Raw genomic sequence first — 23,424 nt, 5'->3', positions numbered from 1 at the left:
TAAAAATAAAGACTAAAACAGAGAAATATGGGAAATCACAGGTAAATCCTGAGTGACATACATTTATTTTGTCTCTTTTTTTCTTTGTCTTTTCTCTCCCTCTTTTCTTTGAATTAAATGAAATGAGAGAAGCCAGATATATACTCAGTATCAGATGTTAAGGCTGTTTATTGTTTAATTGTAAGATGTGCATCAAACTTCCAGCTGCCGTCAGGTTAACTTTCCATTATGACAAACAGCTTTAATCTGACATCAGATGTGACGGGACAGTTAATATAGATACAAATGTTTATGCTGGTTCAGACAGTTACATTTAATAGTGACTTCTGTGATTGTTTATTGCATTAAAATGTGCCTGACACTCTGGAAACCTGCCTCTGAGGTTTTGATGACATGTGCGCACACGTCACCAAATTACAGCTGCAGAGGGTGCGCTCCGCCTTGGATAGACCAGGTTGGAGCTGGCGAGCTTTCAGCGCACTTTCTGCTCTTTTTTTGGCACGAAATGATCACTGCGCCAACATGAATCTGCTGACACCTCCCCCTGGTGCGCCGTCAACTCCCCCTGGTGAGCTGTCACACCCATCTCTGCGCAGACGGTCTAATAAATTGTCAAATTGGCAGTGCACGGCGGTGCGCCGCACGAAATTAACACTGCGCAAGTTGCGCCAGGCTTGCGCCCCCTGCGCTGCGCCATGAAATCAGAGCCCTTGGAGTTTAGACCGACTTGACTGTTTCTGCATCTTCAGCACCAAGGACAGCTCTTAAAACAAGGATGATTTACTGCTGTCAAAGTGATTTTGTTTTGGTCTGCTCTTGTCATAAGATGAATTACTGTCAGTCTCCTTATGGAGAAACAAATTGAAAAAAAAGAGATGAAAAAATTCAAAAATTGAATTTAAAATTTGAAACTTTTTTGTTTTATTTGTGTGAAGTCTAAGGCAGCCAGTCAGCAGCCTAATGAATGGCGATGTGCTATACAGCAGGAAAAAAATACAATCACGTCACTCATTTGTTCATGTAGTTGGAAGCCCACCCTACTTAAAACAGCTTCCTGCACGTCTAGCTGTGGGTCAGTGTGTGAGTCGGGGTCCTGATCACGTTTTTCATTATCATTAGAAGAAAACATTCCCCCCCCGTGACTCAGCCAACCTGATTTCATTGGGAGTCTCCTCTTCTTCGTATTTCTTCATCTCCTTTTTGCGAAACACCAACCAGATGATGAGGATGATGAGGAGGACACCGAAGGACACACCAACCACTGCTCCTGCAACCACACCCATCCCCCTGACATCTGCACACACACACACACACACACACACACACACACACACACACACACACACACACACACACACACACACACTGTGTTACTCAGTTCCCTGAAATAACAAACTGATAAAAATAAACTCCTCAGAGGTGGAAGCCGTCTCATGTAAGGGTTAGTCTCTAAAAAACTAAAAACACTACGACGCACAGACTCGCCATAAACACCAGTTATTGCATCAGACTTGGAGCTTTCCAGTGAAAATCTGTTTGTTTCTGCAACATCAGGAGGATTTTCTTGTGGTTGTGATATCCAGATTACTTTTACGGGATGTGATTGTCCCTTTCAGTTAATTGGGCTAACTGAAGGCCGCCATCTTTGTTTTGGACTGTCTTTAAATCCTGCTGTAGGTTTATGTATCGTTACATGCATCTATTGTATGAAATCAATCAGCATCTGTTTTATGAGAACAAGCACTGGAATTTAGTTTGAAGAAGGTTAAGCCAGTTTAGGTGAGTCAAGTTTAAGCTTAAGTTGTTTTGGAGCGTCAGGACTCAGGTCGTCGAGTGCTCTTTCACTGGAGTTTCAGTCACTCTCTCAGGTACAATAGGAGAGGTCAGCTGACGTGGGTCACACCGTCTATTGAACTGACAAGTGAAACCAGACAGTGGCAGTCCAGCCTAGTCCCATCAGCCAAGTGGGAACAGCTGTGACTCTGCCAGGTATACAGGTGCACAGACTCTGCTTGAGTGTTAGCCCATATTGTGTGGAGACCAGAGTTGGGATCCGTTACTCAAAAAAGTAAAGAGTTACCCATTACTCACTACTTTTGAAAAAGTAGTGCCTTACACTACTTGATCACTCCATGGAAATAGTAAAGAAGTTACACTACTTTATCCCCCTGATACATCTTTAGATGCTTCAAGAGATTTGAGGTTATATTCCATGCAGTATTCAGCCTCTTATTTCCTGGACATAACTTGCATTTTACGGTCACGTTCTTCTCCTTTTGCTCTACAAAATCAAAATAATGTGCATATCGCCATCCCTCAAACTTTGTTTTCTTTCTAGCCAGGGGCTCAGCATTCGCCGCTTTGACTCTGTCCTCCTCCATGCTGTTCACTATTTTGACTTGACTACAGAAGTGCCCCAGAAGTGTATGTTACATGCAAATTGGTGTCTTATGGCAGTAGCGCGGTCTGTGTGCATTTCTTTCAATTCAATTCTAATGAGCTTTATTGACACGAGAAAACGTCCGTTTAAATTGTCAAAGCACGTACAAAATACAAAAACAGTTAAAAGGGGCATTTGCAGTGGGAGAGAGTGCAGTGTTGTCAGTGGGGCACAGATTTATATAAGGCAACCAATTTTACAGTGACAGTTCCAGCAGCCCTGACTCGGAAGAGACAGCGAGTAGTTGCTCGTATGGCCACCATTCCATCCATGAACTCCACTTAAATAATAATATTTTGGTTGCTCTATTTGCAGTCATTGTAAAAGTAACGATTGTAGCGTTTCATTTGTAACTCTAGTTTAACTACCAATCTAGGAGGAGTAGTGCCGTTACACTACTTGTTCCTATCAAAAGTAATTTAACTACTTGTAACGTTCGTTACTTGTAGTTATATACCCAACTCTGGTGAAGACCACATTGGGTGCGAGTCTACCTGCAAAAGTCCAGCGAGAACACTGGCTGGCTGCTTCTGTCTGGATCTCTTTTCTTGTCACTTTTAAAACAGTCTATTGCATCATGGTCCCTTCACAGATCCCCGTCATTATGGGAAACAGAAAAAAAAAAACATCTTTCACAGACAAAGAAATCCACAAAACCTGTCCGCCTGTTTAAAATGTGATACAAAAGTAGCCTCGATTACCTTTGGCCTCTGGAACTGTCAGTCCGCAGGAAACAAAACTGAATTTATCAGTTCAATGATTAATCTCAGAAATTCATAGGGGTGTGCATTGGTCCTGCTCTAACAATTCAATTCAATTCGATTCGGCAAGGTCACGATAAGATTCAATTCGATTCTACGATGCATTGTGATGCATCTAATTCTATATTACTGCAAACAACATGGTTCATTTTTTTATCAGTCATGAGTAAATACAAGTAGTCAGATAAACTTAACAAAGTTTATTAATAGCTAGCCTCTGTGGAAAGGAAGCCACTTAAAGTGAGGAATCAGGGCAGAGTATGAAAGAAGGAAGAATTCTCCCCTTCAGTGTATTGTTGCTGTGAAATACACTTACAAGACAGTTAAATCAGCTGCAAACAGCAAAACATCAATTTGTAATAAAATAAATTAAATTGTAGACCAAAAATACTATTCATTCTACCACTGAATATGGTCGTAGATCTTTCGCTATGAAACATCCCACCACGCGCGTGATCCTCTTCGCTCTCTCTGATGTGGACGACAACATGGACGTGAGTGACTCGTCTATTTTTGGCTGGGATGGCTCAACTGGTTTTACTTTTGAATTCAACTCAGGATGCCAACGGTGAACGTGGTTCTTATGGTTCATTGTATTGCCGACATGTTTAATTTTAGCGTGGCAGGTTTTACACACCACGTGAGCTTTGTCCAGTTTTGCATCGACTTTGTAGAATCCGAAATGTTGCCAGTTGTCCGCTTTCAAAGTTTTAGGGGTGTCTTTTAGCACTCGGCTTCCCAACTCCTCCTCTTTGGCCAGCTCTCGTACTGTTCTGCTGCTATTTTTAGCACTGCTGCGGGACGCGGCTGCTTATCATGGAGCCGAAGCCAGAGCTCTGGAGCACAATGGGCTGTGTGCTTACGTTATCGTAACGTTACTCCGGAGAAGCCCCCTGATGTAATTGAAAGTTAACAAAAAAAAAATTGACACATATGATTGATTATGTGACGTTGCCGCATCGATGTCGAATCATGCAAGCCCCGCAGAGCGATGCATTGCTGAATTGATTATCGTTGGCGGGCCCAGAAATTCCGGTCCTAGCTCTGACTGAGACATGGATCTACCCAGAAAACACAGCGACACCAGCTGCGCTTTCAGTGTCCTCAGCATTCTGTCATACACCTCGCTCTGCTGGACGAGGAGGTGGTGCAGGCATGCTTATTCCAGACAGTTGGAATTTTACCGATCTCTGTCCACTGAGCAACAACACAGCACTTGAATATTGTGCTTTAAAAATTACTGCGTCAAAGTTAGTATATGTTCTGGTTGTGTCCACCAGGGGGTCATCTGGATAGCTTTGTCTCAGAACTCGACTTGTTACTCTCTGACATCCCCGATGATGGCACACCACTGATTGTCATGGGAGACGTGAGCATTCACATTGACAAGACACGGGCAAATGACCCCCCCCCCCCCAAAAAAAAAAAAAATTAAAATAAAAATAAAATAAAAATAAATAAATAAATAAATAAAATAAAAAAAAGTCCTGCACTTAATGGCAGCATCATTCACAGCCTTCCTGATGCCTTCACTGAAGTTATTCAAAATTTAGGGGGTTTGCTTTACCATTTTTTTTGTTATATTTAAATTTTGTAAAATTCTAGGTGTAATGGAAATGGAACTATTTCATTATTTTAATTCGAAGTCTTCCCTACACCAGTATATCGTTGGGTATAACTAAAGCCCCACAGGAAGCTCAAAACTGTCAGCTTCTTGTCCCCACCTTCACTTGTGTCACACGCTGCCTCAGACTAACAGATAAATAAAACAGCAAGACATTTTGAGAGGATGTTTGAGATGAGGAGAACTTTTTCAGTCTTTTATCGACCGGCTGGATGCTCAGCTCAGTGTTGGTGTCAAACAGAGTTTACAGCTGGAGAAATGCAGCCAACAAAACCTCAACAGAAAATATATGAGCCTCAGCCAGCCAGTGATGTCAGCAGTGTGAGGCAGCATGTGTGTGTGTGTGTGTGTGTGTGTGTGTGTGTGTGTGTGTGTGTGTGTGTGTGTGTGTGTGTGTGTGTGTGTGTGTGTGTGTGTGTGTGTGTGTGTGTGTGTGTGTGTGTGTGTGTGCGTGGTCGTTTACTGGTCAGATACTGTAACTGAGGGAGAGCTGGTGTGAAATGAAACAGGTGAAACTCTGCCGTCACTCACAGTGCATCTTGACCTCCAGTGTGCAGCTCTCCTCTCCCACATCGTTGCTGGCTGTGCATTTATAGACTCCTGTGCTGTCCTTGGTCAGGTTCCTCAACGTCACAATCTCTGGGTTTTTAAGATCTGAAGGAACCAGCAAAGAAGAAACAGGGATTATGACTGAGACCTGGTCCTCTGGTCTTACAGTGTGGCTTCAGATGTACTAGATCAGCTTGGAGTCGGTGGTTAGAAAAAGACAGTTAGGGGATGACCTTTATAGACACAGTAGGTCACTGGACTCACCTATGAGGGCCAGTGGAGGCAGCTTGCCCACATACTTGCCCTTGTCCAGCAGTCTCTCCCATTTATAGAGGAGGGGGTCCGAGCCATCTGCTGACTTACAGCTCATCCTTACATCAGCGCCCTCCAGCAGTTTACCCTCCATCCAGCAGCGCGGCTTCGACGGCTTCACTGCAAACACACCAGAAAAGAGACACAACCCCTGTAAACATACACACATGGAAAATAAAGTGTGCTTGAAGTCTGTTTCACATTGGACTGGTGTGGCTGTGGGCTGTACTGGCCAGCAGGGGAACAACGTAATTGTGCTGGAGTACAGCCCGGTTCAGATGGCCAGTGTGACCTCGCATTAAGTGACGACCTCCAGAACTGAGATGAAACCATTTTTTGCCCCCTCCAACAAAGAGAGATTATCATTAAAAATCTGAGCACTCTGTCAAAACATAAACCTGGGTATCATTTTTGACCTGTGCTTTGAGCCACATGTAACAAAGGTCAGAAATATAGCAAAAGTAAAGTTCATCATGTGACAAAAAATCTGGAAAACCCAGCATGCTTTCATCTTCTCCTGTCGCGATTACAAAAAAAAAACACAGTGTGCTCACATCACTCCAATTCTAGCTAACCTGCACTCACTGTGTGCTGCTTTAGGATTGATTTTAAGATTCTTTTCATCACATTTTAAGTGATACTCCGGGATGGGACAAATTGGGTCCTATCACAAGGTTTAGGGCAGAAATTACCCCAACAGCAGTGTTTTTGTGCAGCAGAAGCCCAGAGCGCTCACACCAAACACCCCCTCCCTGCTCCTCTGCCGGTTTCCTCTGCACTCAGACGGGGCCATATTTTACTTGACCAAAAACACAAATAAACAGACTCCCACCAAAAAAATCTGATATCGGTCTGCTTTCACGCTATATTTAGAGAATTTTCAGCGCGTTACACTCACACAAAAACACCGCTAAATAAGGCTCTAGTTCTCATCATGTCTCTTCGTCCTGGCAGACTACCTGCGTTTGTTCATATCTGGCACGCCGCGTGTGGACTGATACACTAAGCGCCTCGTAGGCAGCTGTGGCTCTGCAGCAGAGGTAGCGCCATTTTACGACACGATGAGAGGATATCAGATTTTTTCGGTGGGAGTCCGTTTATTTGTGTTTTTGTGTCAAGTAAAATATGGCCTCGTCTGAGTGCAGAGGAAACCGGCAGAGGAGCAGGGAGGGGGTGTTTGGTGCGTGCACCCTGGGCTTCTGCTGCACTAAAACACTGCTGTAGGGGTAATTTCTGCCCTAACCCTTGTGATAGGACCCAACTTGTTCCATCACGGAGTGTCACTTTGAGGCCCTGCAAGGATGGATCATCACTATGGGCCTCAAAGTGATACTCCGTGATTGTTCAAAGAACATCCCAGATCTGGAAATACCATTTTCTGCTATCCAGGATCAGGTAATCCGTCTTAGTTTTAATACGGGTTTTCAAAGCAACATTGGATTGGATCATCCTGATCTGGATACACAGTTTTCTAGATTACCAAATCCAGATTAGCTGAGCTCTAAATGGGACCACGCATCACGATGTGGGCTACCAGCTCTGTAAAAAACCAACAGGTAGAGGAGCCAAGACTCACTTTAAGAGTTTCTGATTTTGAAATAAAACACAGAAACAGAAACATTTACTTCTATTCATTTTTTCTTTTATGAGCCCTCATCTGAGCCAGAACATAGAAAAAACAATTATTCATTAACGGAAACAGTGTGGATATTTTGAAAACTTATTGAATTGAAGAAAAGGCTAAATGACCAAAAGTGAACAAAATAAAGAATTTCAGGAAAACATAATACACATCACACTTTAGTGTATTGTTCTGCACAACCTGGCTACCAGGCTCAGTGTCCCTCCCTTTGGTGATGTTTATGATGCACCTGAACCTGCTGAAGAACCGGACCAACCTCTGGCCTTCTGTAAAGAATGAGGGACTGACTGGACGTTGACTAAGGGATGCAGTTGTTAGGAATTATTTTGACAGGTTCATCTCTGATGATTGTTTCTTTGAAATTAACATACTGTGACAAATGACTGAAAAATTTAATTTATTATTTTTGTTTATTATTAAAATCTGTTTGGGGGATTATTTAATGGGGGCAAGAACATTTTTATTTCATTCTTACTTTAATGAAAGGCTTTATCAGTGGCCTATGTCTACTTTGTCCAATTTGTCACTGTGACAGTTTAACAAGTCTGGTGTAAAGCAAAATAAAAGTATATGCTCTAATCAATACAAATTTTGTATTATTTAACCAGTTTAAAAGTTTTCTTCACACTTTCTTGCCCCCTGTTGGGATCAGGATAATGTTATCCAAATCCTATACACAGAAAACCTTTTATTTTGTGATTTTATCTTTTAGCTTGTTCTTATCTTATTCTATTTTACTTGATCTTTGTTTTTGTTGGTTTGCTTCTGTGTTAACTTATGGGTTTGTTTTATTTCTTGGCCGCTTCTTTTATTCATTTTTTCTGTTTAGTTTTCATTTTAACCTGTTTTGACTCTTTATTCTGAAGCACTTTGTGGCTCATACTGAAAACTGCTCTATAAATAAAATAATAATAATAATAATAATAATAATAATAATAATAATAATAATAATAATAATAAATACTTTTGACTCACACTCTTTCACCTATGGGAAATTTTAGAGTGACTGATCAACCTGATTAGCGTAATACCACTGTGTGAGGAAGCCAGAGAGGAACCCCACATGCTTGGGAAGAACAAGAAAACTCCACACAGACAGACTCCTCCTGGGTCGCAAGCTGTAGCTCGGCTAAGCAGCTGGTAGGGGGGTTAAGGTTGTCAGAGAATTAAGAAACCAAGTGATGATGGATAAAGAAAGAGTGACCAGTGAAGCACAAGAATAATGTGTGCCCAGGAGGCGAGGAGGTGTTTCTGTTTTAAAACATTTAACATAGATCAGAAAAACAGTTTGTTGTAAAATATGTCGGGCATTTGGCATCATGGCTGTCTGATCCGGGACCATTATTTTCCATGAACTGAGGTGTAACAGGGCAGAAACGCTCCTTCCAGCTTTCAGCAGAGCTACAGCTCATGAGCTTTACCCAGAATGCCTTTGTGAATTGCAACAACACAGTCATTAAAAGCGTGAGTGAGGAGGGAATGTGGTGCAGTGGCAGACCTCTGACAGTCTGTTGAAATCACATGGATATATTAGCCCACGATGCTAAATTAGAGAAATACCGTGATTAAACCATGACACAGCCTGATCTAAATTTACTCTCATATTGCCCAGCAGTCCTAACAGTATGAACAAAAAACAACAGATCTGCTCTCTGCAGCAACTTCTAAGTCCCATTTTGTTAGCCTAGCAGACAGGAACCCCACTGGGTAAGAACGTTATTCCTAATCTTTGATTGCACATTGCAGCAGGAGAATCAAATCATCAGACTTCACTTTGATAGTCTTAGTAACCCCCGGAGCTTCGTGACAGCAGAGTTTCTGTGTCTTACCCAGGACGATGAGGCTGATGGTGCTCCAATGGTACTGAGCACCGTTCTTGACTTTGCAGCTGTACTCTCCTGAGTCAGTCAGAGTCAGGTCACTGATCAGCAGGGACGCGTCGCCCTTCAAGTACTCTCCAGCGAAGGCCACCCGGCCTCGCTCCGCTTCGTTGGGGTCAAAAACACGTCCAGCGAAGTAGGTGATGACCTGATGAGGAGGTGAGAAGAGGGGATGGGAGGGAGATTTTCTCTTTGTGGGGAAGTCCACGCCACACATGCTCAGAATGCCTTTGGATGGACATATAAACTGAATATTATACTCTTATCACTTGATTACAACCTTCCTCTGGATCACTTCAAGTGAGACTTTCATTTGATGAGTCATTGGTATAATTTGTATCTCTGATAGTTCACAGACACCCCAAGAGGAGCTCCCTGTGATGAATACCAGACTGAGTTTTAAAAATGTAGATGAAACCAACAGAAAGGTAGCTCTCAGATTAAAACCTGTCTTTGGAAGAGAGGAGTATTCACATTTTGACACTCACCACTCTCTGCCTGTTAGTGGGCTTCAGAAACAGCCACTCGATGTCCAGCGTGGGGTCATCCCCCGCCCAGAACTGATGGTGGCAGGGCAGCGTGGCATTGTCTCCAACCACCCTCTTCATCTCGGTCTGGGCACATGTTGCCAGGACATGCAGAAGAACTGTGGACACACAGGAGGTGCAGAGTTACCACTTGCTGCCACACATATCAACCAGTCAAGCATCAGTCTCACTGGGAGTGTGTGGGGCAGAGGAAAGAAGTGACCTGACAATGAAAGGAACTTAGATATGTAACAGAACACTCAACCCACAACACCGCTCCAGATGTTTGGTTCACACAACAGCTTTAATGTTTTTGGCCAAAACTGTACATTCAACATGTATTAAGTGTTTGCAACTTTACAAACAGCATCCTGTAGTGACTCCTCAAATGTAAAATTGAGCTGCTGTTGCCAATAACAAGTAAAAGCACTGGTGCTAAAATAATACTCAAGTAAAAAGTACACAGCACTCTTCTCAAAATCTATCAGAGTATTGATTACATTTTAAATGATGAATATTTTATTATTATCAACAGCAGACATTCACATTGATTTGATGAGATGTCGCTGTCAGAGTGATGTCATGGTACTGCTCAGTCTTTGATGGATGTTTCCTCTGTAGAGATAAGCAACAATTTCAGCTCATGTTTGATTGTTTAGCATCATATGAATGAGTGGATTTGGTTAAACTTTGCAGATATATTGCTGTATCAAGTCACAAGTGTGAACAAATTTTGGAACATTGAAAAATAATCTATCTGTATCTGTGTGTTTGAGAGTTTGACAGCAAAGTCCAAGGATACTCGCATCAACCTTGAAAATGATCAAAGACACGAACGTCTAAAGATAGAATGACTGATTGATTGATTTATAGATATAGAGAGTGAGACATTGATTTCCACATGATGACTTATTCCAACATGCAGGCTTAATAGTAGCTCATTCAACATCTCAGAAAGTGATGGAAAGCACTCAGGCTAACCCATGCATCTTTAGGCTGTCTCCTGTTCTTACCCTGTACATGAAAAATTACCCCAGGTACAGTGAAAGAATATATAGCCCATGTAGACATGTTTTTATTAACAATACTATACAGATGTGCTTTTACTAACTTGGTTGTACACGTGCTCATTGTTCTTGGTATGTATTGCAGGACACTTGAGGGGGGCTGGGGATTCCTGAGATTTTATGGAGCACCCAGAGTAGAGAGTGACCACAAGTGAAGTTAATGTTTATACCCAATAATAAAAAGAAGTAACTGTGTAACACTAATAACGCAAATCAGTAATTACTCTTTTAGAGTTGAGGTGTTTCAGTCAAAGTGAGGAAGGTAAACAATTAAAGGAAGGAAGGAAGCGAGATTTGTGTGTCTAAAAGTTTCTCTACAGATAAGTGAAGGGGGGCTGATCACCCACTTGATGAATGCCAGTCACAGACAGAGACAGAGGACGGCCAGCAGCCAATAAGAGGGGGACAACACCTGGAGAGCCAATAGGAAGACGACTGAACCTACATTCCTTAGAGAAACTCTGTTAGTGACTTTATATTGGTGCTGAGAGAGAGAGTCAGGGTCAGTCTCATGAACTATCTGCAACATGTAGGGAACAGGGGAATGAGGCTGCACCAGAGATCTCTGTAAATGCATATTCTTTACCTATTGGTAATAAATTTGTGTTCAACTGAGAACCAGGAAGCCTCCTGATCCTTCCCCATCAACGAACTGCGCGGAAAGAGGTGAGAGGAGAATGGAGCCAGATTAATAATTTTGAGGTATTTTGGTCAGATTGATAGCATCACATCTCCAACAAGAAGTAGTTTGAGTATTTGATAAATTTAGAGCTAAGACATCATTTTGAGTGACAAACTACCTGTGAGGTACCCTGTCAGGATCGCAGTGTGGGAACATGACTTAGTGCACAGTAAAAGGTACCCTGTAAGGCAGTGTGGAAAAGTACCCTGTCAGGATCGCAGTGTGGGAAGATTATTGAGCACCCAGTTAGAGGTACCCTGCAAGGCAGTGTGGGGAAAACAGTAGAAGTAACACTTAGATGTATGTCATACACCTCACGTCTTTTCCAACAACAGCCACTCCTAAATTATCAACCATTGTTGGTATATTACCTCCAGAAACCTGTGCTTGCAGTGGCAGAGTTCCCTTTGCTTACACCATTGGCACGGTCACCATCAGACAGCCTTACTGGCTACACTATGCAGATTGGAAGGTTTAAATATTGATACAGATGGTGGCGTACTCAGTGGACACTTGTGATTTTAGATATAATGAAGTAGATTATATGGTGTAAATCGTACTGAAGTATAAGTAAAATTAAACACTAAAAACAAATACTCATGAAAGTACAAGTACCGAAGAAATCTACTCAATTGCAGTAAATTAAGTATTTGTTATTTCTTACTTCCACCCCTGCACATCTACTTGTGTATTTACCATCCTTTATTGTTATAAGTACGCGAACTGTATCTCTATATGGCCCAGCGGTTACATATGCTTCTGTTCATCTACAGACAATAAAGATGTAATCACATCAAACAAGAGAAGTCAAAGGCAAAATGTGACCATCTATCAGTGAGCGATGCCAGAACCCTTTAACCAATGACCCTGTTCTGTTCGAAGGATGCAGGTTTACAGAACAGTGCCCCTTCTATGATGTGCATGTGTTTAAAATATGAGGCATCAGGTTATTGAACTGATAGCTGCACAGGCTGACTGAATGGCACACTGCATGGTGACCATGTGAAAGGAAGGTATGAAAAACCAATAACTGTGAACATTATCAAAGTCTTTATTCCCACAGTGCCACCCCATTCACACTCACACTCACACATACACACACACTCACACTCACAAAGACTACAAAGAGGATGTGTGAGCTCCAGTGGGGGTATCAGAGCACAGCTGTTCACAGTGATACTGGCCTTTCAGAGTGGAAAGGATTTACCCAGAGATGAAGAGAGAGCCAGAGCCAGAGCATTGTTCCCCGCTTTATTTATTCATCCGCTCTTTGGACGTTCATCAACTGTGTGGGCTCTGATGTCCCACCGCATGGACACAAAGGTGACCAGAGCCAAGATACAACCCTGAGTCTATGTTTGTGTGTGTGTTTGTGTGTGTGTGTGTGTGTGTGTGTGTGTGTGTGTGTGTGTGTGTGTGTGTGGGATGAAGTCAAACATATGCTGCACTGTGTGTGCTGTGTGTGCTGAATGTACTGGAGTGATTGTTACATAGTGTGTATACCATCACTGCAGGTGTGTAAACTGTGTGTAGGAGTGTGTATGCAGTGTGTGTGAATTCCTGTTTATGGATGGAGGTGCACCACACGGTTCGCTTTAAGGCCCCCTACAGTTTACTATTTAAACACATGACCTGATTTTCTCTTTGAGTGGTTGACATGCTCCACCTTATGTCCGTGACCCTACGCTGTATTGAAGCTCTGATTCTGAACAATGTGTTTAAATGATCTTCAAGAAGCTCTCATCAGCCTCAGACTGCTTCTCAATGTCAGTCAAATAAATGTTGGCCTGTAATTTGCGACAGATACTCAGCCTCCTGAACAGATATAAATCCAGTTACCCTCGGGGACAGTTGTCCATAAAGTAATATTTTTTGCCTCTCTTGGATCATGTTAATGTAAGTTATCATCATTATACAGTGTCAACTCTGAAGCCCTTTGTAAGACTCTATTTATCATCCTGCTCTCAGGTTCATTAACTCAGACAGATTTACAGCTCATCACTGTGTTCTCCATTAGAAGAGGTGCTGCTGGTCACCTTTCCTTTCCACATCACTATTCATATTTTTCCAGGCCCTTCCTGGTCTTCCCTCCTTACCAAACAAACTTGTCGAAGAGGCTTTAGAGAACCTACATGACTGGCCAGGTCCCAGAGTCCCTCATGCTTCCACTGATCTCAGTTAAAGTGCCCATCCCTTTGATGCCCTAACTCAGTGAATAGCCTCCAGATAAGTCTAAAGATTAAAGTTTGGCCCTACTGCAGATTTAGGACTTTGATGTCTAACCACTGGGTTTCTGTCTGATTGTACTCGTTCTTTAATATTTCATGTTCAGTGTTTCTCAAATGTCAGAGGCATCCATAAGTGACACTACAAAGTCTGAAAATAAAGAAATACAATAAAATGAATCAAATTAAAATAAATAATGCAGGTGTGTATGCTGTAATAACAGGTGCATATGCTGTTATCAAAGTTGTGTATATTATTATTACAGGTCTTTATACAGTTAAAACAGGTGTGTATACTGTTATCAAATGTGTGTACATTGTTATCAAAGGTGTGTTTACTGTTATTAAAGGTGTGTAAATTATTAAAACAGGCGTGTACACTGCTTTTATAAGTGGGTTTATTAAGAAAACAGGTCTCTACATTGCTATAACAAGTGGGTATACTGTTATCAAGGTGTGTGTATAAGAGTATAATTAGGGATGGGTACTGAATTAGGTACTTCTTTAGGTACCGACTGAATTCTGTAAAAAGTACTAAAATCTGCTGTTTCTTGAGTGTCCGCTTAAGGCTGGCTCAGGAAGTACATGGAGTCACATACACACCAAGCCAAAAAAAGCCATTTCCAAAGCAGAAATTCACCTATTTACAGCCTGGTTCAAAAAAGGGTTAGGTCCTGTCTGAATCGTTAGTTTTACCACAAGCCCACACTGTACGGGGGGTGAATTTTTCTGACTCAGCACTTCATAGGCTATTAAGATCACAAGCTTGCCCAATCAGAAGCACAGCTTGGGGTCAAGTGATTGACAGGTGCCCTATAGCTGTACACAAAGCCCTTACAACTACTAATATGGCCATGATAGCCGATGTGCTTCATTTTCCGTTTCAGAAACAGGCGGGGGACGTCGGGGAGACTACGTCCATGTTTTATGCAGTCTATGGTAGCGATTCAGGTAAAATCAAAGGTACCATTTTTGGGTACCTAAATCCATCCTTGTGACTTTGAGGAAGTAGAGGAGTAGGTGATTTTCAATGCTGGACAGGAACACAGCATTACAAGGTTATATAGTAAGAATAAACATGTTAGATTTATAATATTTTACATTTTATTATCAGAAAAATTGATCTTTTTTATCACATTAACACGCAAAAGCACCAAAAATTAGGTACTGTTCGGTACCAATACTGATTGCCAGGTACCCGGAATTGGTACTGTATCATTTCAAATGTGTAAGGTACCCATCCCTAGTTAAAATAGGTGTGTATATTAGTAAAACAGGTGAGTATACTATTAATACAGATGAATATCCACTGTTACAGGTGTGTACACTTGAATTACCAACTGGGTATGTTATAATTACAGGTGTGAATATTATTATTGTAGGTGTGTGTGTGTATATGTGTATATCTATATCTATATCTATCTATATATCTATCTATATATCTATATCTATATCAATCTATTTCTATCTATCTATCTATCTATCTATCTATCTATCTATCTATCTATCTATCTATCTATCTATCTATCTATCTATATATATATATATATATATATATATATATATATATGACTTGAGGATGGAAGCAGGTAAAGTTTGTCAGATATCTGTTTGTGAGCCATCAAAGCTGCTGCTTAATGACAGATGAGGATGAAGTGTTGGTGGCTCTCCTCTGTTTCATCCTCTGACTTCTAACTCCTGATCAGAGCCTCTGAGAGGCTGCAGGCCAGGTCTCTGTGAGCATCGCAAACAGCTTCATAATGTCTGAAACTGGTCATTTACATTTAGACAGGAACTCCTTATGATTCAATAACCACCCACAGCATTAGACAGTCTTTAAGGCCAATGCATTCTTTGTGAAGTATGACTTATTTCATATGGGATATTTTCACGCTGATGTAGAAGTGAGCTGGTGAAAAGTGATCTTTGAGGCTCAGTTAAAGCTTGTTAGAGACACTCTGGATTGAATCTGCGTCTGTGCTTGGTCTCTAAGAGGAGAGAGAGGGGACAGGGTTTGTAGGTGTGACAGCTGAGACGTTTGAGCTAAAGACAGGCTCACGTTGTCATGAATAAAAAATGCGTGTGGATGGTTTGAGGACAGCCTGAAGGTGACCGACAGTCAGACTGAAAGGTGCAACAGAAGAAGTGTTTGTGCTCCACAGACAACATCAAGTCACAGATCAGATCATTGGTGTATTGCCACCTTTAGACCTGTCAGTCTACAGTCTCTCTCTTAACCTTCCAAACAAAAGATAAGCAGTTTAGTAAAAAAAAACACTAAAAAAATAACAACAGGAGGACATGATGTCCTTGATAACTTTGGTACCTGAACACTTGTTTGATTTTAGGGCAACCCCAATCCTGATCATAAGACCTGGTTGGGTTTTTTTTTTTTTTAAATCTATGTATTTATTTTTTAATCATCACTTTAGTCAATCATCTTATCTGGTTTGTGGCAGAATAAAGATTTAAATCAAAGGTGCAAAAAGATGACATGAGATTTGCGTTTGTTGCACCTTTTCGTGTGAGTTGTGTTCAGGGGCTCCTTAGATACAGACACAGTTTTGGGTCTCTCTCCCTGGAGAGCATTAAAAAATAAGACTAAATCTCCTGGAATAAGTTACAAAGAATAAGCTCAAGACATATTTTTGTGTTTATTTCTATTTCTTACTCATTACCATTTAAACCCAAAAAAGAAGAAGTGTGCAGCTGCACGCTTCGGATTCAGTATCGCTAGATATTCCGTAGTAAAAATTCAGATCAGACCAGCAGCCAAAATGCTGTCAGGACACCCCTTTCTGATTTATGAAACAGACTGCAGATTGCTTGGGAGGAGAAGAAAAAGAAGAAGTGATGACAATCAGAGGGCTCTGCAGCAGAGCTCCTCAGCTGTGTCTGTGTAAAGCAAACAGATGGATGCTCATTGTTTCTGTTCTGCTCAGAAAATCTAAATGTACACACCCACCCGTCAGCTTCACCGCTGCTTGATTCCATCCGTGAGAACAAAGAGGTGACTGGATGAGCTCCAGCTGTGTGTTCATGACTCTGAGCTAATGACCTCAGTGGTCTCCACCCCGTCCCTCTCTGCAGTTTACTGAGCAAAGTAAACAGTTCAGTTCATTAAGAGTGTTTGGATAGGTAGATCAAACACATCTGTGCTCAATAAAACAGCCACACTACACCCTTTTCTTTTTTACACTGACCTGAGGAATCATGGAGTCCTTCCTCTGAATATCAGCTCTAATTTTGTTTGAGTCTGTCACAGTTTGAGCTTTTTTCTTCTTCTGGGTCCAATAAAACATCTCTGGCACAAAGCAGTCGTTTCACTTTTTACAGCCAAACAATGTCAGAGGAAGCTGACAGCATCCTGCTGCTTCTACAAGGTGCATTTAATAAACACCAGCTACCTGCCCCCTTCTCTCCCCCACCCGCACGCTGCAGAGTGACCCAGCACACTGCACCAAAATGAAGTCATCACATGACACAAACATGAAAACCACACACAGCCTGAACCAACACGTACTCAATCTGTGACCTGCTGAGCAAACATGAAGCCTCTGGACCCTTTTCCAGCACCAACCACAGACCAGAGGAACTGGATCAGGTTTGAGGCTCTGGCTAACTTTGTTTCAGGGATGACTTCAGTAAAGTGGAGCTGAGTGAGCGTACAAAGTGAGCTGGAGATGTTTGCAGAGTATTATTAATATGCATGTGTTGTGACGTGTCTCCTCCCTGCTGCTGTACCTGTCTCTCTGCACATTAGCTGCTCTGTGGAGTGTGCAGAAACTTCGAGGAGGAGCAGGGGAGCGGGCACTCACAGTGAATCATCCTTCATGTCTGTAGCTACAGCTGCTGCCGTCCCATCCTCTGGGTGGGGGTGGGGGGGCTTTCTGGTTAAATGTTTAATCTGTGGCCTGAGCATGCTATCAGAAACTTAACGCTTCCATCGTCTGTAACTGTGTGTTCTATTGATCCCTCACCATGCAACAAACACACAGACATCATGTGTCCAGCTTTGAGCTCAGGGCTCCTTCACGGTGTGAATTGATTAAGAAGTCAAATGCTGAGCTTAATGTGACGTCTCTGCTGTCCTATCCTGGGTTAAGCACCCTTTGGTGCCACAGAGCGGTTGGTTTGTGGGCTTCGATTGTAACAGCTCCACATGTTATCCTTTTCCAGGGACTAATGACAGGAAACAGACTGTACAGCTGTCTCAACTCAACACTGTAGGCGTGCTGCAGGTATCATCAACCTGTGTGACCTGCCCAACATTAGTGTAGGTTGATATGACATCATAGACAGCAGCAGCGGTGATTGGTCCATTAATGAGACACAGCATGTGTGCATGTTTACTGGTCTGAAGTCATATCAGTCAGGCTATACTGTCTAACAATCATAAACATGTTGGAAAACTTGAATCCTAAGTGGAATAAAATCACTCTTTTCTATCTTTGCTCTCCTGTATCAGACCCTCTGTACTTGCATGGAAGCAGTTCAGCACACCTAAACACAGGACAGCTCCGAACACAGCTCTCACAGGACAGTGTGTGATCCCTGATGCATCTCTACGATTGTACATATTAAACATTAACAAGACTATTCTGTTTGGTCTTTAAACCCTCTCAGGGACATTATCTTTTACAGCACAGATCGTGCTGGTTGAGCAGAAAGCTTTTCCTGTTACTTAACTGTGTTTTATGTTTTGAATGTTGTATCAGATTTTTAGTTCTGAATGCAGCTTTACTGCTACATCCTCATGAGTTGATGGTAGAGCATAAAGTCACGGCTGTTGGCAGAGCCGGCCCTTGGCATGGGCAACCTAGGCGGCCGCCTACTGGTGGGGGTGTGAATAAACATCTGTTCGGTGTTCATTTTCTGGCGTGAAATAAAAGATGAGGAGGGATGTCTGACCAATGCCGACTTGGCCCTTTTATTGCTGGACTTGTTAGTACTTGTTGATTGTTTACCATCTGTTTACAGTATTCTTGATAACGAATGAAAACAAACTTGGAAGTGTTATTACTTTTTTAAAATTTTTATTATGGTTCTAAACATTCCAATGATGTGCATTTTTTGCTAATTGCACTGGTTTGAAAAGTTTTAAGATTTGCTGTATTGTTTTTATTTTCACAAAAGTTCTGTTTGTAAAGTTTTAGTGCACATTGAAGTAATAAAGAATGTAAATATGTTTATCTTCACAATTTATTATGTATTTATTTTATTGTATATATGTTTGAGTGTTTGCCGCGGAGGGCGGAGGGCGGAGGGCGGAGGGCGGGGGGCGTGATTTGGCGCGTTTTTGTCTTTCAACTAGGGCGCCTGCTGAGCTAGGGCCGGCCCTGGCTGTTGAGCTGTTTTCACTTTCTACTCTGATATACAGGTGTTAAAAAATTGAAAAGTCTCTTTACCATTTAAAAATATGCCTCAAGGTCAATTGATGAGACATCTTAATCAGGTTTGTTCTGTGTACTCAGTAGTTATCAGGGTTTTTAATTACATTGTATTTGTGTATTCCAGGTTTCCTGTTGTTGAAATAAGTTCTGTTGAATGAACCCCTAAAAAATGTCTACTCCACAAGAAAAGGCATGACGTGTCACAGTTTATTAAAACAAAATAAGATAAACAGACTCAGAGAAACTACAGAACAAAGTGTGAAAGAGATCTACTGTCAGTTATGGAGACAGGGACAGAGTTGGAGAAAGGGAGGAGTGGACGACTCCTCATTTTGAAACAATTTGCACATATTTGTTCAATAAATTAATCAATATTTTTTTTTAAGCATAAAGAGACTTAACGGACACCCTGCGTTTCCAAACTGCTGACACTGAAGCAATTGCTAATGCTTAGCTAACTGACTGTTTGTTTGTTTTTGCCTTTTTGAACTGTATGTCCCTGGAGAGTTACCGTAGAGATGCTGTAAAGCAGGTGTTATTGCTGTAAAGTGTCTGGTTGTGCTCATGCGTGGTTCAAGATCAACGGACCAGACATTGTTTCATTACTTTATCATCATCTTTACAAGGCTGGATAAACTCAGAATTTGAAGGGATTTTTATTACTTTTGGGAAAAAAAAATTCTTCCTTTTTGGTCAAATACACCTTTGGATGACCTGTATGATGTCATCAACATGCTGCAGCATTGATATTCAGATATGGATGGTAGGTTCTGGGTAGAAGTATGTTTATTAAAGATACTTGTGCTCTTGTCTACAGCTGTAAATCCCTCAGAGGTGTCTTTAATTTCCCGCTGTGAACAGTTTGCAAGAGTTTGATCTGTAAGATCTGACAGAGTCTGAAACACAAGAAAGAGGAGATTCAGCTGGTGGTTGGAGGATACATGTGTGGGATCTGTCCCTCCTCTCCCTGACAATAAAAATGTTTAATTAGCGTTTAAATAGAGATATAAAAAAATCAGCTGCAGTTGTTTTGAACAAAGTTGATTTGATCAGCTGTATCTTATTCCAGGCTCCAGATTTACATCTTCCATTCTGTCTGTCTCTGTATTCTTCCTCTCTCTGTCTCTGTTCCTTCTCATGGTAGAATCTGAGGAAGTGATTTTTAGACTTGTTAGACAACAGTTTTCCTCCAGTGTTCATTCAGCCTCCTCAGTGTTTTCAGAACAGCTGCTTAAAGAATCGACCTCTCCGCTCAATATACAACACAAACCTTTAACTGCTAAGTCCTGAGCGCTGACTGTGAGTATGACAGGGATCACTGCAACACTAAACATCAGCTGTCTTCCACTCACGTTTCAGTAACATTAGAAAACACACACCCATCGAGTGTTGCAGCTCATGTTTGGATCTGACGTCAGCCCTCTGCTGAGAGGAGCTCTTCCCCTGATCGAGCTCAAATACGTCAGGACACAGATGACGAGTTGGAAGTGGAAGGAGGGAAGTTTATGAGTTTATCCTGGAGTCTCCAGAAGGGATAAAAGTTTCACTGTCAGTGAACAACAGCTCCACCCATGGAGAGGAAGTGAAGATATGATGATTTCATTGAGCAGAAAGTGTGTCCATATGTGCTGGGGTGGACCCACTGGCTGGATATTTAGGAGCCTCCATCTTTGGGAGACGGCCTGCTGACATACAGGTGAAGCTGAGGCAGGAGTAATGTGACCCGTGCTACTCTACATCTCTAAAAAAAATAAACTACTCCAGGTTTCTCTGCATCTCTGTAACATGGGTGGAAGAACTGTTTAAGAATGTGTCAGATTAAAAAAAAAATCTGTTTAATTAAATTTACAAGACTTGACTTTCCAGTGTTAATGCACCAGAAACTGAGTGAGAAATGATCCTCCTCTGTTGTAGATGAATGGTTTAACTCACAGACCACCTGTTAACATTGGAGAGGGAGCATGAAGAACTTCCTGAGTCAGCCACCAGGGGGAGCTCTAACATTTCTATCTTCACCCAGATAGCTCCAACTCTTTCCATTTTCTATGAAATCAGAGGGATGAGACTGAGACCAGCTCATACACGCATGCTGATTTAGGCCTGAACCACATGTATATGGATATTTTTTTGATCAGATATCTTTGTCCTCATTTAAAAAAAAATCTTCATCCACACCACAGAAATATCTCTGTCCATAGGAAGAGGCCAAACTGAAAACGATCGAATCTGAAGCCTGCAATGCCATGCCTGGCCGATAAGTGGCAGGTTAGCAGGGCATTAACCGTTGCTACAGTTACTTGTTGCTAGGCGTTTGACGTCATCGCGTCAACACCAGCTCCGTTTAACACCACTACACGGATCCACTCAACCGGATCATTTTTTATTTCTTCACTTTTTTATCCGTTTTTAAAAATCTCTGTTTATGTGGGTGAAATCGCTGTGTTCGTGTGGTTGAGAGGCCAAATCGGACAGAAAAATGTGCGTTTAGGAATATATCCATATACATGTGGTTCAGGCCTTAAGCATACCCACATTTATAAACAAAATCTAAGACGCAAGGGTAAAAAAATGAAAAGAACTCTTCAGCGCTGATGGAGCAGAAGAAGGTTTGAAGTTGAGCTTTGAAATGCAACAAGAAGAAATAGGAGCAAGAAACTAAAAACAGAAAGCAGGTTAGCCACTGAAAAGAGCACATGTCTGGTTGGGTCGGATGGAATTGATTTATGGCACATAGTTTCTATGACAACACCACACCAGCCAGCAAAGTTTTGTAGTGATGCTGAAAACAATTTCTGTGATTAATTTTGTCGTGATGGTTGACACTGGAGCCTAACTGTCACCTTTCAAACAATAGCTCCATATAAAGACTTAACCTCATCGCTTTGCATCCTGGATAAAGTTGTCTAGAACAAAGAACAGTAGAGCTAAAAAGAAGATCTGCGCTCCAAAACAGTTGGGTTTGGTAAGAGTCACGTCCTCAAGACAGTGGGTTCCAGTGCTCATGGGAAATGAAGTCTCAATCTCTGGCAAACACAAGCTTTTCCAGACAACCCCCAGAGCTCTTTTGAACTCAAACAATGATGTTTATCAGTGGATCAGAAGTTTAACAACAGAGCCTTGAAAAGATAAAAAGAAAAAAAACTAAACAGAGCGAACAGTGTGAAAAAGCTCATGATCAGGACTATACAGAAAATATTTAACTGTAACCTACTGCAGTCAGAGCTGAACCACCACACACACCTCTGCGTGCTTATATTACAGCTGCTGCAGCCACACACACACATACACACACACACACACACACACACATACTCGTTTATCTGGCCTGGTGAGGACAGTGGACGTAGACATGCCTGCTGGGGACCACCTTTTCTAATGAAGATACAGCCATGGTTTTAAGTCCAAAAAATCTTTTTCAATTTTAGATTTTCATTTATCACTTGAAATAAAAAGATTTCTCATTTCTAATTTTTCACGTATTGCGTCTCACTTTTCCAACACTATGGGGACGGTAGGGGCCTGTAATGGAAAATAGTGGGAAAATAGACATTTTCCCACTATTTAATTGAAATAGAGACTGGTCGTGCTCCAGAGGGACGTATTGAATATTAGTAAGTAAAAATCTTAGATATAGCATACTGAACACTTATAGAACAGAAGGAAGAAGAATGAAAAGTCTAAAATAAAGTATTAAAAACAACTAAATTATACAAACAACACAAATGTCTGCTGAAATGTCTGTCACTTTTAATTTTTAACAGCAGGCAACAAACTGTGAAACTCATTAGATGAATGATAAAAGATTCTGTACATCAGCCCAGTTCATCACTCAGCTGGTACTTAAAAGAAGTGCATTAACATGGAGTCTTTAATATCAAAATACATTATCAGTTAACCCTCCTGGGTCAAACTAAACCAAACTGTTTTAACTTGTCCTTCTTTCCTTCCTTCCTTTATATCTCCCTCCTTATCTTCTTTAATCTCCTCTTACCTTCTGTATCTTCTTTCCTTTCCCTCCCTCTCCTTCTTCCTTTCTCTCCCCCTCTCTTTTTTCCTTGTTCCTCCCTACGTACTTTTCAATTCCTTCTTCCTTCCTCTCCCCCACTCTCTTCCCTGGTTCCTCTCTACTTACTTTTCACCTCCTTCTGCCGTCCTCTCCCCCTCGCTCTCCTTTTTCCTTTTCTACTTAATTCTCATGTCCTTCTTCCTTCTTCTCAACCTCTCTCTTCTTTCCTTGTTGCTCCCAACTTACTTCTCACCTCCTTCTTCCTTCCTCTCCCCCACTCTCTTCTTTTTTTGTCTTCCCAACTTACTTCTCACCT

The 23,424-nt window shown here is 41.6% G+C and overlaps 1 protein-coding gene across 1 annotated transcript in view; it reads right to left on the bottom strand.

The window, feature by feature from the left end:
* clmpa (CXADR like membrane protein a) overlaps positions 1–23,424 on the bottom strand; it is a 132,076-nt gene that overhangs the window by 7,906 nt on the left and 100,746 nt on the right. Inside the window, exons 2-6 of the mRNA XM_074672978.1 lie at positions 9,697–9,854; positions 9,158–9,356; positions 5,639–5,806; positions 5,357–5,479; positions 1,153–1,294 (exon numbers count right to left, since the gene is read on the bottom strand). Coding sequence (XP_074529079.1) covers positions 1,153–1,294; positions 5,357–5,479; positions 5,639–5,806; positions 9,158–9,356; positions 9,697–9,854 — 790 coding nt within the window. The remainder of the gene's footprint in view (positions 1–1,152; positions 1,295–5,356; positions 5,480–5,638; positions 5,807–9,157; positions 9,357–9,696; positions 9,855–23,424) is intronic.

The sequence above is a fragment of the Halichoeres trimaculatus genome, unplaced genomic scaffold (genome assembly GCF_033239565.1).
Source record: "Halichoeres trimaculatus isolate MK-OKI-2021-1 unplaced genomic scaffold, fHalTri1.1 fHalTri1_scaffold_6, whole genome shotgun sequence".
Classification (NCBI taxonomy): domain Eukaryota; kingdom Metazoa; phylum Chordata; class Actinopteri; order Labriformes; family Labridae; genus Halichoeres; species Halichoeres trimaculatus.
This window is presented reverse-complemented; position numbering and strand designations above follow the sequence as displayed.